General features: G+C 42.3%; 1 protein-coding gene across 3 annotated transcripts in view; it reads left to right on the forward strand.

The window, feature by feature from the left end:
* The window catches only part of nadka (NAD kinase a), a 62,808-nt gene extending 48,081 nt beyond the window's left edge, over window positions 1–14,727 (forward strand). For all 3 annotated transcript variants that reach the window (XM_084333936.1, XM_084333938.1, XM_084333937.1), the window contains 8 exons: window positions 1,432–1,540; window positions 1,657–1,742; window positions 1,936–2,038; window positions 2,629–2,777; window positions 5,787–5,886; window positions 11,049–11,206; window positions 11,503–11,585; window positions 12,288–14,727. In XM_084333936.1, coding sequence (XP_084190062.1) covers window positions 1,432–1,540; window positions 1,657–1,742; window positions 1,936–2,038; window positions 2,629–2,777; window positions 5,787–5,886; window positions 11,049–11,206; window positions 11,503–11,585; window positions 12,288–12,435 — 936 coding nt within the window. In that variant the 3' untranslated portion in view covers window positions 12,436–14,727. The remainder of the gene's footprint in view (window positions 1–1,431; window positions 1,541–1,656; window positions 1,743–1,935; window positions 2,039–2,628; window positions 2,778–5,786; window positions 5,887–11,048; window positions 11,207–11,502; window positions 11,586–12,287) is intronic.
* The last annotated feature ends 100 nt before the right edge of the window (window positions 14,728–14,827 follow it).

The raw sequence follows: 14,827 nt of genomic DNA on the forward strand, positions 1-14,827 counted from the left end.
ACGATATTGAGTTCAAATCCATTACTTTACACCATTAGTTTGGGGTCATTGGATAAAAATGAAAGATGTACAGTCATTCATTAGAGGAAATGCAGAGAATTATTTTGCTTTCACATTTTACTCGGGTTGTTGGTGTCAGAATTTAGGATTTGGGTAATCCCTGTTTTAGCCTGATATCATACCAGTATCTGTAATTTTCACATTTCTTTTAATAATGGTTGTCATACTGGTACTGAGGGTGAGTACTGTACTGTGCAGACAGCAGGGCTTGTTACTCCGATGATGTGTGACAAGGCCAAAAGAGTTGGATTAGCCTAAAACCATAATACCAATAGTCTGTCTAGACTAGAGAATCGATTCAAGGCGGCTAGGTGGTGTAGTGGGCAAGGCGCTCGCCACCAATGCAGCTCTCCGCATTGCTATCAGCTTGGCTGGTCGTTCATACTAACACAATTGGCAGTGTTAGGGGTGGGAAAGCTGATGGGTGGGGATCGGACGTTGTGGACAGCGACTCCTACAGGTCGGTTGGTGCGCCTGCGCAGCAGAATCAGGAAGCGACGGGGGTGGCGTGTCCCTCCCACGCAGACCCCCGCCGCTGAGAGATCGCGCTGTGCAGGTGAAAAGATGCGGCGGCTGCTTCCTCGAGTACCGGAGGGGACACGTGATGTAAGGCTTCGTCCACATTGCAGCCGGCTTGTGGGAGGCATGGCCTAACGGCATTCGAGACAGGGGAGGGTAGAATTGGACGATACGAAATTGGGATGGGAGAAAAATAGAAAAAAAAAAAAAAAGGAGAATCTATTCAATCTGCCGCCATCTTGATAAGGGGGACTAACAAGACCTGACTCCTATCTCTTTGAAGGAGGAGTCATCTGTATCTAAGAATCTGTCATACATACTATTGTTTCTCTTTCATATTTGAAGTCACTGGTTCAAATATCTGACAACACAGAATGGTTAATTTGTCATATAATCTTTTTCCCCACTTATGCCGGGATCAGTCTACACAAATTCAGCTAGATTTTGTCATGGTTTTGTCATGGCTGACACATTTCCAGCGTTGCACTAGTGTGACAATTCCTGCAATGCGTCAACAAAAATGAGAAGTCCAAACCAAACCCCTCCTCGCCGATCCCTGGCGAACTTCATGCCAAGATGGTATGTTGCGACCTGTCTGGGATAAACACATTGTGCGCCAAGAAACAGCAAGATTTTATTATTCTCTGATAACCTAATCTTACATGGTGACCATCGTGAGAGACAAGAATATTGTGTAGTCTGATCCCGGCATTGGACCAACTTCTACACATGCGCCATCCAGTGGTTTCTGCCACAGAGTCCTTAGTTACCAACTTACCATGGCATGGGGGGTTAAGCGATCTGTAATCATTTATGGGCTTTAAATCATTTATGGTTTGCTTGTTCTTTTAGGTGAAAAACATGATTGTTTACGTGGAGAGCAAGGTTCTAGAGGACCCAGCCATCGCAGGCGATGAGAACTTTGGGGTTGTCATTAAGAAGTTCTGTACTTTCAGAGAAGGTAAGAAAAGCAGTCAGCTGGTCATTATGATAATTTACTCTGAACCACTTTTGAAACGGAACGGTTGTAGTTAATCTAGTTTATAAAACAGATATTTTCTTTGATTCCCCCCCCAGATCTGGACGACATCTCCAATTGCGTAGACTTCATAATCTGTTTGGGTGGAGATGGAACCCTACTATACGCATCTTCACTCTTCCAGGTAGAGTCATCACTTCTATAGTGCTATGGTGTGTTTGGGTACATTTAATTTTGTATTGAATGTTTATTCATAAAAGAAAACTAAAAAACAAGAATGTCTATCGCAAGGGAGACTTGACCAAGACAACAGTGGCAGCAATATTCAGTTGCAAAACAACTGATTACCTTACCTGCTGTTTTTGTGTGTTTTGTAGGAGAGCGTTCCACCAGTCATGGCCTTTCACCTGGGTTCACTAGGTTTCCTCACGCCCTTCAACTTTGACACCTACCAGTCTCAGGTCACCCAGATCATCGAGGGTACGTTCCCTGGCCTCGTGGCAGGCCTTGGTCTCTGGACCGGAGGAGCTGCCTTGTCTCTTATCTACATCGCAAGGCTGATTGGCTCTGCACACATTGTGCTCCAGTCACCAGTTTGCCGTTTTGGTTGAAGAAAACCTCCTGTATCTTTTCAGAAATGTAGAAGAAGAATGATTGATGATGATAAACTTAATTCCATGAACTCTGGGTACTTGTAGGTTACATTATGACCTCGGGTACTTGTAGGTTACATTATGACCTTGGGGTAATTGTAGGTAGGTTACATTATGACCTTGGGGTACTTGTAGGTAGGTTACATTATGACCTTGGGGTACTTGTAGGTAGGTTACATTTTGACCTTGGGGTACTTGTAGGTTACATTATGACCTTGGGGTACTTGTAGGTTACATTATGACCTTGGGGTACTTGTAGGTTACAGTTGAGAGACTAGCTTTGCTACCAGTCTTTCTCAATGCTGAGCATTTTAAGATGTGTCCATCCAGCAACAGTGATTTACTACTGATATCTAAACCGTTTTGGTGGTGGTGATGTTTTGTACCAGTTGTTTCAGCAAGAAATTGTGTGTCCAGGTAACACGGCCATCATCCTGCGCAGTCGGCTGAGAGTTCGGGTTCTGAAGGAGAGCAGAGAGAGGAGAGATAAGCCCAGGGTGGATGACAACGGCATCATCATCACCAATGGAGACGGCGAGAACATCCGCAAAGCCATGCAGTACCAGGTGAGCACTGCACCAGCCAGTCCCACACACTGGTGTACCAGCTGTAGAAACTAGTGGGGTACCACACACTGGTGTACCAGCTGTAGAAACAAGTGGGGTACCACACACTGGTGTACCAGCTGTAGAAACAAGTGGGGTACCACACACTGGTGTACCAGCTGTAGAAACAAGTGGGGTACCACACACGGGTGTACCAGCTGTAGAAACAAGTGGGGTACCACACACGGGTGTACCAGCTGTAGAAACAAGTGAGGTACCACACACTGGTGTACCAGCTGTAGAAACAAGTGGGGTACCACACACTGGTGTACCAGCTGTAGAAACAAGTGAGGTACCACACACTGGTGTACCAGCTGTAGAAACAAGTGGGGTACCACACACTGGTGTACCAGCTGTAGAAACTAGTGGGGTACCACACACTGGTGTACCAGCTGTAGAAACAAGTGGGGTACCACACACTGGTGTACCAGCTGTAGAAACAAGTGGGGTACCACACACTGGTGTACCAGCTGTAGAAACTAGTGGGGTACCACACACTGGTGTACCAGCTGTAGAAACAAGTGGGGTACCTTGATAAGAAAATGTTATCCCTTGAAAATATCCTTCTAAAACTAAAATGGGCTATAATAATACCCCATTGTCATTTAGAGATTAAACTATTGCCAATGATTGCCATCATACTGCACAGAAGCCACTGTGCTTGGAGTCTTACCAGCCTGTAGGCCGTTTATATGGCATTTTAAGTTGCTAGATCACAGAGCATCCGCTACATTTAAAGACTAAATCAGCTTGACGATCAACTGATGTGACACAAAATGTAAGTCCTTAATTTCAGTATGTTGCCAATAGTGTGAATTGGTTTTAGGGCCTCATTACACAAGGAGTGGTTGTTCCCTCAAGTTTATAATCCGAAATCAAAGTCTTGACATATCCCTAAAGAAACAACCTTATCTAGGCCATTGTCGACTCTGTAACATTCCAGGTACTGGCACCAATCTCGAGCCCTGAGTTTGCCCTACAAACACAGAAGTATTTCACTTGTAAATCAGTGATGCAAAGTTAGCATCAATGACTTGGTGGCTCTTAGCCCAGGTCACACACACTCTTAGCCCAGGTCACACACACACTCTTAAGTCCTACAGTTCCACTGCAGCCGTGGTAAGAGGTCCACATCAGGGCAGGTCACGCCAACATGCATTTGTCATTCCACAGTGGTGCAATGAACTTCCCACCGTCGGGACAGCCGGAACTGGCCCAATTGTCCACCATCGACTAAAAACACACTTCTTCAAACAATATCTGAAATAAAAAATCAATTAATAAAAAAAAAACGTAGTGGTGTAGTGTATCTTGTAGACCAGGCCCATTGCAAGTTGCTGTACTCTGTCGTCTACTCTAAGCCATCCTAGGTTGTCAAAATGGGCAGGGGTAAGGTGGGTTTTAGGAGTAAGGCCAAGCAGTAGTCTGACCAGTTTGTTTTGTGATGTTTGTAACCTTGTTTATAGGGCCTTTGAGGTGCTTTGGTGCTTTGGTGCTTTTGGTACCATGAGGTGCAAGCATAGTCGTAGAACCATTGAATGAGTGCTCCTGTTTGTTGGTTGACTTTTTTTATTACATTGGTTGCCATTTTGTTACAGGAAAGATTTGCCTCTAGGATGGAACCCAGGTAGGTGACTGGGGTGATGGTGGCTGCTGAGTCTCTGAGGAATTTGGAGGGGATATTGTCATGGCCAGTGGCCTTGTTAGGTTGGAGGGCGCTCAGTTTTTTTGAACACCTCATCAGTTGTTACCATTTCGAGTTTTAAGTCGTCTTTGCAAACCCCTAGGTCACATGCTAAAGGTATGTGTCACACCTGCCTGCTCGGCAGTATAATCACACAGTATGTAGTTTGTGGCATGTGCTGCACACGTAATGTATTAAAGACATAACTTGAACGGTACTGTCTTTTACTATTATGCACTTTGCTATTAAGTAATCTACTGTGCCTATATTACTACCTACTATGCTAATACTGTATGTCTGTACTACTATGCACTCAAGAGTGTATCACTCAAGTTCGACACTGTTTGACAAACAAATGTACTTACCTTTAGCTGCCAGAGTTGTACCCTTCCTGCTGACTTGTTGTACAGAACTTGTAAGTCGCTTTGGATAAAGAATGTCATAATGACTTGCCATGTCTTCACCCTGTGTGGTATGTGGGAATTGATGGCTATTACAGAAGCACTCGAGCAAACAAAGTCTCTCACGCAGTTAAAGGACTAGTCTACTTCTTTTTTTTACCCCTCTGGTGCAAGTGCTTTTGCGACTCCCAGTTAGTGACCAACCAGTTGGGCTTCGTTCTTAACATGTGGGCTTTAGTCCACTATGTGAGCGAAGCAGGTATGTTTTAGCTGCATGTCCCTGTTGAGCCTGTTCTGTGTCTAATGATCTGTTCAACTGCATGATGAATTTGCAGCTTTCTCCCTTACTGATGTACCATACATGTAATGCCGGATTATCCTTTCCAATTATAAAGTACAGACAGATTTAGCTGTGGCCAATGTTTCTAGGATAAATATGAAAGGCGATTGATGAAGGTATTTGAGCAAAGAACAACATAAAAAAAAAACATCTGCATCCAGCCTTCTACTTAATTCTAAATCCAAATAGCTCATATCTTGTGCAATGTACAAATAATAGGAATGTTTGAAATTGCCACATTGACGTCTTGCAATTTAAAAATCGCATGGGTTTGCAGTTTTTCCATCAGAGAGAAAGGTGTTTCAAACGCCCTTGTAAGCAAGGTATCCGTGCTGTGCTGTCTCTGACCTACAAATAAAGTTGCACATTTCATTACATTTAAACCGAGCAAATCTGAAAAAGGACATTGTGTAGAACTACGTATGTCTATGTATCACTTTTCATATAGCAATCCAAGTGTTATTTAGTCTGATTGTTTGTAAATACCAACCAGTGTGGTGGCTGACACTGTGCATAACCCTGCTCTCCTTCCTTATGTACGGCAGGTGCTGAACGAGGTGGTGGTCGACAGGGGCCCCTCTTCCTACCTCTCCAATGTTGACCTCTTCCTGGATGGACACCTCATTACCACAGTGCAGGGAGACGGTGAGTGGGCCGTTCAGCTCAACTTCTGCTTTGTCTTCATGTGTGACGTCGGGCATGCTGAAGTAAACCACGTTCATCTATGCATTTCAAACATCATTGCATATTTATAATGCTAAGGTTAAGAGGGAAACATGAATGTAACATCATGACCTGAAAGACATTTACAATACAGACGTGTAATAGTATCACTTCAGTATGTTGTCTGTCTCTTGTGAAATGTGTCCCAGGTGTCTCACAGCTTTTCAAGAAGCAGTGGGTGGATCTTGAATTGGGCAGGGAGGGGGTTGGGATTGAAAGGGTTAGATCACTTAATCTGTATATTTGAACGAATCCCAATGGAACCTTAACAATGATTGAAAGAGACTATTTTAACCAGAGGCCTTGTGAAGAAAATAAACTTAATGCGAAGAAATAAAATATTAGGGTTGCAGACAGTCGTGTAGTCTCAGAATTGACAATGTTCTCACCCCTAAAACATCTTCTAATTCACTCATGAAATTCTATATGAAATGTAAAGAAAATCATTACAGTCTCATGCAGTTAAAGAACTAATCTACTTATTTTATTTTACCCCTCTGGTGCAAGTGTCCTGAAGTGCATTGGGACATAGTGTCATTGTAGTCTGTCCTGAAGGCGTGTATCGCTTCCGCAACGGAATTCGGTTTCAGAGTTCCTCTGATTGGCCGCGACCCCCACGTGACCCGCCCCCCTATCCACCGCTCTGGCGCTGCCGCGCGCGGCAGAGCGAGCGGCCGCGGACTCGCTCGCTTCCTCAATTTATACGCATGGAAGTATTGACTGAATGAATGAATGAAAACTGTATTTAACAGATTGCAGAATGGGTACAATACAGTACGGCTCAATACACACAATTGTTAAGGGGATACAGACCAGAGAAAGACGTTTGTCTTGTTTACATCAGGGTCCCCCATTTTCAATTCATATAGAATGACTACGCCGTAACAAATCATTAAAAAAATATACCGTTAACTGGAATATGTTGTGCCTTTACACATATGTTGGATTATGTAATTAGTTTGTCATGACAAACAAATAAAAAATCGCGATTTACCCGCTGGCTACAACATACAGTGATCGCTGAGATTTTTTTTATTTGTTTGTCATGACAAACCAATTACATAATCCAACATATGTGTAAAGGCACAACATATTCCAGTTAACGGTATATTTTTTTAATGATTTGTTACGGCGTAGTCGTTCTATATGAATTGAAAATGGGGGACCCTGATGTAAACAATGAGGAAGCGAGCTCTGCCGCGGCAGCGAGTAGGGTCGAGCTGCAGACTCGGAGCCTCGAGGTCCAGATTGGTACTTCGCCCTGCCACAGGACTAATGCGGAAGTATCTCGAAGTACGTCTGACGTAATAGTCCTGTGGCAGGGCTATGCGGAAGTATCTCGAAGTACGTCTGACGTATCTCGAATTACGTCTGACGTTTCTCTACGTTAGCTAAGCGAACATTAAACGTTGTATTCATAAAATAATATAAAATCAGCAGCATGGGGAGGGCCGGGGGGAGGGGAGGTACAGGTAGTAGAAGACATAGAGGTACAGGTCACATAATTATAGTACAGTGGAGAAGTAAAAATGGAATAAAAAGGCAGTGTAAACAATATACAATATTATTAACTCTAATAATAACACGCCTCGCGGGCTCATTATAATACGAGAGCCGTGGGTCTGCATTGTATAGAGCGGATCCCCCGGCCGTATTCAAGCGCTGGAGCGCTTTGCGATGGATCAAACTGTATTAATATAGTAGTAATAATAGTAGTTGGCTAGTTGCGCGCTTCTGGCCACCTCCCGCAGTGCGCGCATACACACATACTGTCTGTAGCTATACAGTACGTGCAAAATTAATTGTCAAGAGCCAATCGCACAGGTTGCCTCATCTCATCTGGCTCTGCAAATAGATCTAGAGTCTGAATATCATATAATAGCCTGCTGATGGTCAAATCCATTCTGAGAACGGAATGCAGTGCCCGCGACGAGGGTCTTGATTGATTGATTGATTGATTGAAAATTGTATTAACAGATCATGCTGGACCTACAAAAGGCCTTTGACACTGTCAATCACTCCATTCTTGATTGAACATTTTATTAACAGATTGCAGAATGGGTACAGTACAGTACAGCTCAATACACACAATTGTTAAGGGGATGCAGACCAGAGAAAGACTTTCGCCTTGGGGGGGGGTCGGGTAGGAGGGGTGGGGGACACTGTACAACTGTACAAGCAAAACTGTACATTGGAATATTGACAAAACCATACTTGGTCATTTACTGTACATTGGAGGGGGTTGGGTTACAACACAGGAGCAGAGTATAAACAACAGTACAGGAATGAGAAACAGTACTGTACTGTTGTTTATACTCTGCTCCTGTGTTGTAACCCAACCCCCTCCAATGTACAGTAAATGACCAAGTATGGTTGTCAATATTCCAATGTACAGTTTTGCTTGTACAGTTGTACAGTGTCCCCCCCCCCCCCACCCACCCCTCCTACCCGACCCCCCCCCCCCCCCCCCCCAACCACCTCCAATGTACAGTCCCCCTCCCCCACCTACCCAACCTCCTCCAATGTACAGTTTCTACGTCAAATGTATATACTCTCTTTTCTGGACTCTTTGTATCACAAACAATACTGTATTTGCAAATCTGGTATGTCATATATGTCCTGATGAATTGAAAATGGGGGACCCTGATGTAAACAAGACGAAAGTCTTTCTCTGGTCTGCATCCCCTTAACAATTGTGTGTATTGAGCTGTACTGTACTGTACCCATTCTGCAATCTGTTAATAAAATGTTCAATCAAGAATGGAGTGATTGACAGTGTCAAAGGCCTTTTGTAGGTCCAGCATGATCTGTTAATACAATTTTCAATCAATCAATCAATCAATCAATCAATCAAGACCCTCGTCGCGGGCACTGCATTCCGTTCTCAGAATGGATTTGAGAGAGAGAGAGATCATCAGCAGGCTATTATATGATATTCAGACTCTAGATCTATTTGCAGAGCCAGATGAGATGAGGCAACCTGTGCGATTGGCTCTTGACAATTAATTTTGCACATACTGTATAGCTACAGACAGTATGTGTGTATGCGCGCACTGCGGGAGGTGGCCAGAAGCGCGCAACTAGCCAACTACTATTATTACTACTATATTAATACAGTTTGATCCATCGCAAAGCGCTCCAGCGCTTGAATACGGCCGGGGGATCCGCTCTATACAATGCAGACCCACGGCTCTCGTATTATAATGAGCCCGCGAGGCATGTTATTATTAGAGTTAATAATATTGTATATTGTTTACACTGCCTTTTTATTCCATTTTTACTTCTCCACTGTACTATAATTATGTGACCTGTACCTCTATGTCTTCTACTACCTGTACCTCCCCTCCCCCCGGCCCTCCCCATGCTGCTGATTTTATATTATTTTATGAATACAACGTTTAATGTTCGCTTAGCTAACGTAGAGAAACGTCAGACGTAATTCGAGATACTTCCGCATAGCCCTGCCACAGGACTATTACGTCAGACGTACTTCGAGATACTTCCGCATTAGTCCTGTGGCAGGGCGAAGTACCAATCTGGACCTCGAGGCTCCGAGTCTGCAGCTCGACCCTATTGGCGGCAGCGCCAGAGCGGTGGATAGGGGGGCGGGTCACGTGGGGGTCGCGGCCAATCGGAGGAACCCGGAAACCGAATTCCGTTGCGGAAGCGATACACGCGTCCTGAAGTGCCGTGTCATTCTACTCATTCCTGGAATGCATTGGAGCATACAGTGACATTGTAGTCTGTTAATTGATGAACACATGCCATCCCATCCCACCTGTTGAACCAGCCTAGAGGAGGAACATTGTTTCATAAACCAGGAGGTACATTTGTACTGTACTTCTGTGTCGACACATGAACATACCTTATCTGTTTCCTCCCGCAATAATAGGCAAACAGCCAAAACAAGGCCATCTGCTGATAGGGCAAAGTTTAGACTTCAATACCTAAAAAGAAGCTTTGTGGAAAACGCTCAGCACTACGTTGGAGGATTCTAGACAGTGTCCTTGTTTTAGAAAGGTCTGCTGACTATTGAGCTGTCATTGGTGAAAAATGATGCTCTCTATGATTGATTGAATAATAATAATTAGGGATGTCTCGATCGCCTTTTTTTGCTTCCGATCCGATCCCGATCATGTGATTTTAAATATCTATCGATCCGATCGTTTCCGATCCGATCTTTCACATTAGTAATCAATTTTGACGCATTTTTGTCAGAAACTGGCAGAGCGAGACAAGCCCATCTGTTGCCTATAATAGTCCGGGGCGCGAGAGCGGAGGCTTTTGTTATTACATTCACCCTGAGAAATGTGCTTCTGCTTCATATGAGAAATATTAAAAGTTTCAATATATGTTTGCACATTAGTATACATTCAGTGTTCGACTTACGTAATGGTCCATTCTGGTCTGAAACGCCGACGATAATCCTCAGTCACGTAACGTTATCCTCCAGGTGGAAAGTTAGTCTGAAAACTTCGCCTCCAGCCGGCTGTCCTCCTTGCAAACATTGCAACTGGCTTGACTTTCTATTTTAAAATGCTTAGTTCCAAACCTCTGACATTAAGTCTAGCTGCTCAAGTCAGTGGATATTAACCGTGTTTCGGGAGCGACGTGTTGTACTGTTGTTGTTGTGATGTGGTCGAGCGTGTAGCGTTACTAGCGTGTAGCGTCTAAATTAAAGGGGTGTTTGTTGCAACGGTGAAAATTAAAGGGGAATGTGTTTGTTGTGGAAAATTATTCTGCTCTGTGTGACAATAAATACATTAATGATGATATATTATATGTAATTTAAAACCAAAACTAAGGCCTCCGTATGAGTTTAAGACGTGGACATGGTCATGTTTGTTGAATAATTTTTTTTTATAAAAATAAAAAAGACATAACTTCAGCTGTAAAAAATTTCTGAGGTGCTGTGTGTACAGTTTGTGGCCTGTGCTGCACACGTAATGTATTAAAGACATAACTTGAACGATAATCAGTGTGTACAGTTTGTGGCATGTGCTGCACGCGTAATGTATTAGACATAACTTGAACGGTACGTGATGAGTGATTCCTCCACCTGTGTTCCCGTGTTGTGTGTCCAGGCGTGATCGTGTCGACGCCCACAGGCAGCACAGCATACGCCGTGGCGGCAGGAGCCTCTATGATCCATCCTAATGTGCCAGCCATCATGATCACCCCTGTCTGCCCCCACTCGCTCTCCTTCAGACCCATTGTGGTACCTGCCGGAGTCGAACTCAAGGTATTTACACGAGCTGTGTACATTGTGATGCGCAAACACGTTTTTTTTTTTTTTTTTTTTATAGTTGTAGCACATTATAGTCAAGTCAAGTGTTGCTTTATTCATTCAGGTGTCATATCAGCATGGGGGAGGGGAGGTACAGGCAGTATGTATGATGAGTTTGTATGATGCTATAGATGTTCTTATAATTTTACAGCAATTAATTCAGTAAGTAGATAAAAATTTATTACTAATCAAGATTTGGAGCAAGTTTCCCATTCTTTGACAAAGAAGCCAACACACCCTCTGTCACACAGATCATGCTATCTCGTGATGCTAGAAACACGGCCTGGGTGTCGTTTGACGGAAGGAAGAGACAAGAGATCTGTCATGGAGACAGGTGAGTTTTACGCCTTCGGGTCACTACCACCCTCAGACCAAATCACACAATGCCAGACATTAGAGGCTGCTCCAGTATGGCACAAAATCATAATCATGATTAATTTGGTTAATATTGAGATCATGATTATTTAACACAATCACTCATTAAAACGTTGTGCATTTATTATAAATATATATGTTATATATATATATATAAATCTTTTTAATTTCCTTGGATTTTAAATATAATTCAAGTCAAAAACATGACCTGGTTCAAAGGCTTGACCGGTCTTAAAAACACCACCTGGCTTAAAAACATGACCTGGCTAAAAGTCAATTACCTTGTTTTCATAATCTTTGGAAGCCAAAATCATAATTGGAAAATAAAACGTGATTAATTTCCAGACATACAGAGAAGCAAACTGACATGACAAGTTCCTCTCTGCTGTCTGAACTCTGAACACACAACGTGTCGTTGCATAACACTGTTATCTACCTGCTCAGTGGATGTGAGCCAAGAGTGTCACGTGCACCTTTATGTAGTGTTCTCCTTTCATGTAAACGATCAGTGTGGTTCCCTATGAGGAACTTCAAGTTGCAATGTCTTGTGTCAACATCTCCTTTGTTTCCTGATTGCCAATACTCCATCCCTCCCTCAACGTGAACTCTTTCTGACAAAAGCTTTTCTTTGACTTTCCTCTCGTCTTCCCTCCCATTCCAGTATCACCATCACTACTTCCTGCTTCCCCGTTCCCTCGATCTGTTTCCGGGACCCGGTTAACGACTGGTTCGAGAGCCTGGCCCAATGTTTACACTGGAACGTCCGGAAGAAGCAGAACTACCTCGGCTCCGAGGAGGACGAGTTCTGAGAACCCAGCAACTCTCCTCCTCGATGAAGGACATGTCCTTAAGCTCACAATGACTTCACAGTCTTCTTTATTGGTGCTCGATCGCAACCAACGGCGCCGGGAGATGATTTTTCTACACACCGCATTGTTTTTGGTCCAAGGTCATTGCTGCTGCCCGCATAGTGTTTTCTCTGCATTCAGGTAATCTATTGAATAGAGACGACCGCAAAAACATCCCTTTTTATAAGTCAAACACTCTTGTTTTTCTTACAAAGCAAGGAATGATCTTGTCGAGGGATGACCTTGGTCCAACCCCCCCCCTTCTGAAAAAGAATCTGCTCCTGGTAGCCGTTGTGCTCGGTGGGTCTGATCAGGTCTGTTGTAGCACTTTTCTTCTCACTGGCCGTCAGGGACACAACCTCTCCTCCTCTTTTAAGCTCCAAAAGCTGTTTTTCTGAAGTACACATGAATGCTTAAAAAAGGGGGCTGCCTATCTCTCTGAAGCGTTTTGAAAAGAACCACATCGTCAACGAGAGACGGACTGCATCTCCCTGATACTCTCTATCATGTTAATCAAGACCAATGTTCTCAAATCAGGAGAAGTATTTAATGTATTTTTTCATTAATGAATTTTTATTTTTTTTTGATCCCTCATAGATGAGTTATTGCAGGAAAATTGCATTTACTCTGCAATATTGGCCCATATGTATGAACTGTGCCTTAAACACTGAAATATTGTATAGAAATGTTTTGGTTTACATAATATTTCCACATTTGAGCTGAAAGTACCATTGCCACATACAGTATCTAGTATCCTCTTTGCTCTTAAGTCAGTTGTACAAGAAAAAGGTCATACGTATAGTGTTACGTATCTCCAATCACTCTATACTGAATGAAAGTATGACACGTCAAAAACAGTACGGTTAAAATGTTAGGAAAATGTATTCCATTCCAAGTGATGAGACCACAACTCAAATGTCTTCTGCAAAATGTTTGTTTAATCTCTTTAAAGCCATAGTTGAACTGCTTTTAGTTTTACAGAATCTTCTAGTTTGTGTGAGAGATTTAGTTAATAAAAAATAAATAAAAAAAAAACCCTGTCAATACTAACTGGGCGATCTGCAGAGGCTCTGTAGAGTTTAGCATGTCGGACTGCTGTGTTGGTATGATGCAAGTTGTCTGTTGTGAAACGGTCTGTGCTTGAGCACATGCTTAATTGCGTCATACCGTACATTGTTCATTTACATAGTCATTTAGCTGACACTTTTATCCAAAGCGACTTACAAATTGTGTACAACAAGTCAGCAAGAGGGTACACCTCTGGCTAAGGGTAAACATAGATTGTTTTAAAAAAAATAGACGATTTATGTACGTTAATATATAAATTATGAATTGGCAAGCCAAATAGTCAACCGTTTAAATAAAAAGGTTAACAATGGTGTCGACTAATTTAACTCCACAAGAGGACCAACTAATTCAGTCAAATCATTCCTTTAGATTTCTAATACGTATATGTATATGATGCTTGAATGAGATGTATTTTGTATACCGGTAGTCTGTTTATTAACCAATTTACAATGTATCATTGCTGAAAAATAAATCTATTTGGTATTTTTTATATTATGTATAAGATTTTCTCAAGTTCTCAAAGTTAACAAATGTTTTTTTTTATCAAGGTTGGTGAAAATGATTAATTTAAGGGTAGTTGTAATACTTTCTGAATTTTTAGTCTTGAAGGTAAATGTATTTTTTTATGTACAATGGAGCTTTGGTATTCTGAACTTCTGTGGAAAGCAAATTTAAAAGAAAGTGAGATTAATTAAATACGTTGAAAGTTGGGGCCAAAGCTTAATGTTTTGCATGCACATGCATTCCAAGATGTCTTGTGCCATCTAATTTGCTATTGAAATACTAATATGCCATTTGGTGAAATGGGTCAGTTAAAATGGCCGAGGTCCAGATAAAACATGTTCTAATGTGGTATCATAGTTTACTTGTCAAGAGAGCTGTTCATTTAACCCTAAGGCAGTTGTGGCCTTAAGAATCTATCCAGAGGTAGTTGAAAACCATGGTTGTGTTACACTGAATACACAAGTCAAGCTTCCCTGATGTCATCGTTGGACCACTGAAAGGGAGCTGTTGTGAAGCATTGTCAAGTCTTCTCTTTAAAGTGCTTTTCACTTTTGTCATCAAGACCTGTTAACTCTGAGAGCCTATAACTTTAACTTTTGTAATGGTATGTTTGTAAATATTGTTTCTGAAATTAATTCTGCTATTTTTTCCAGAGCACTTTAATAAACAAGACATTTTAACCAAGAATGTGCACTTTTCAATGTATTTGATTACCAAAATGTGGTTTCATGAACCTGTGATGATAAATGATAATGTATGTTATGTAGAAGATGAAGATGTA

Source organism: Notolepis coatsorum, assembly GCF_963971535.1.
Source record: "Notolepis coatsorum genome assembly, chromosome: 17".
NCBI lineage: Eukaryota > Metazoa > Chordata > Actinopteri > Aulopiformes > Paralepididae > Notolepis > Notolepis coatsorum.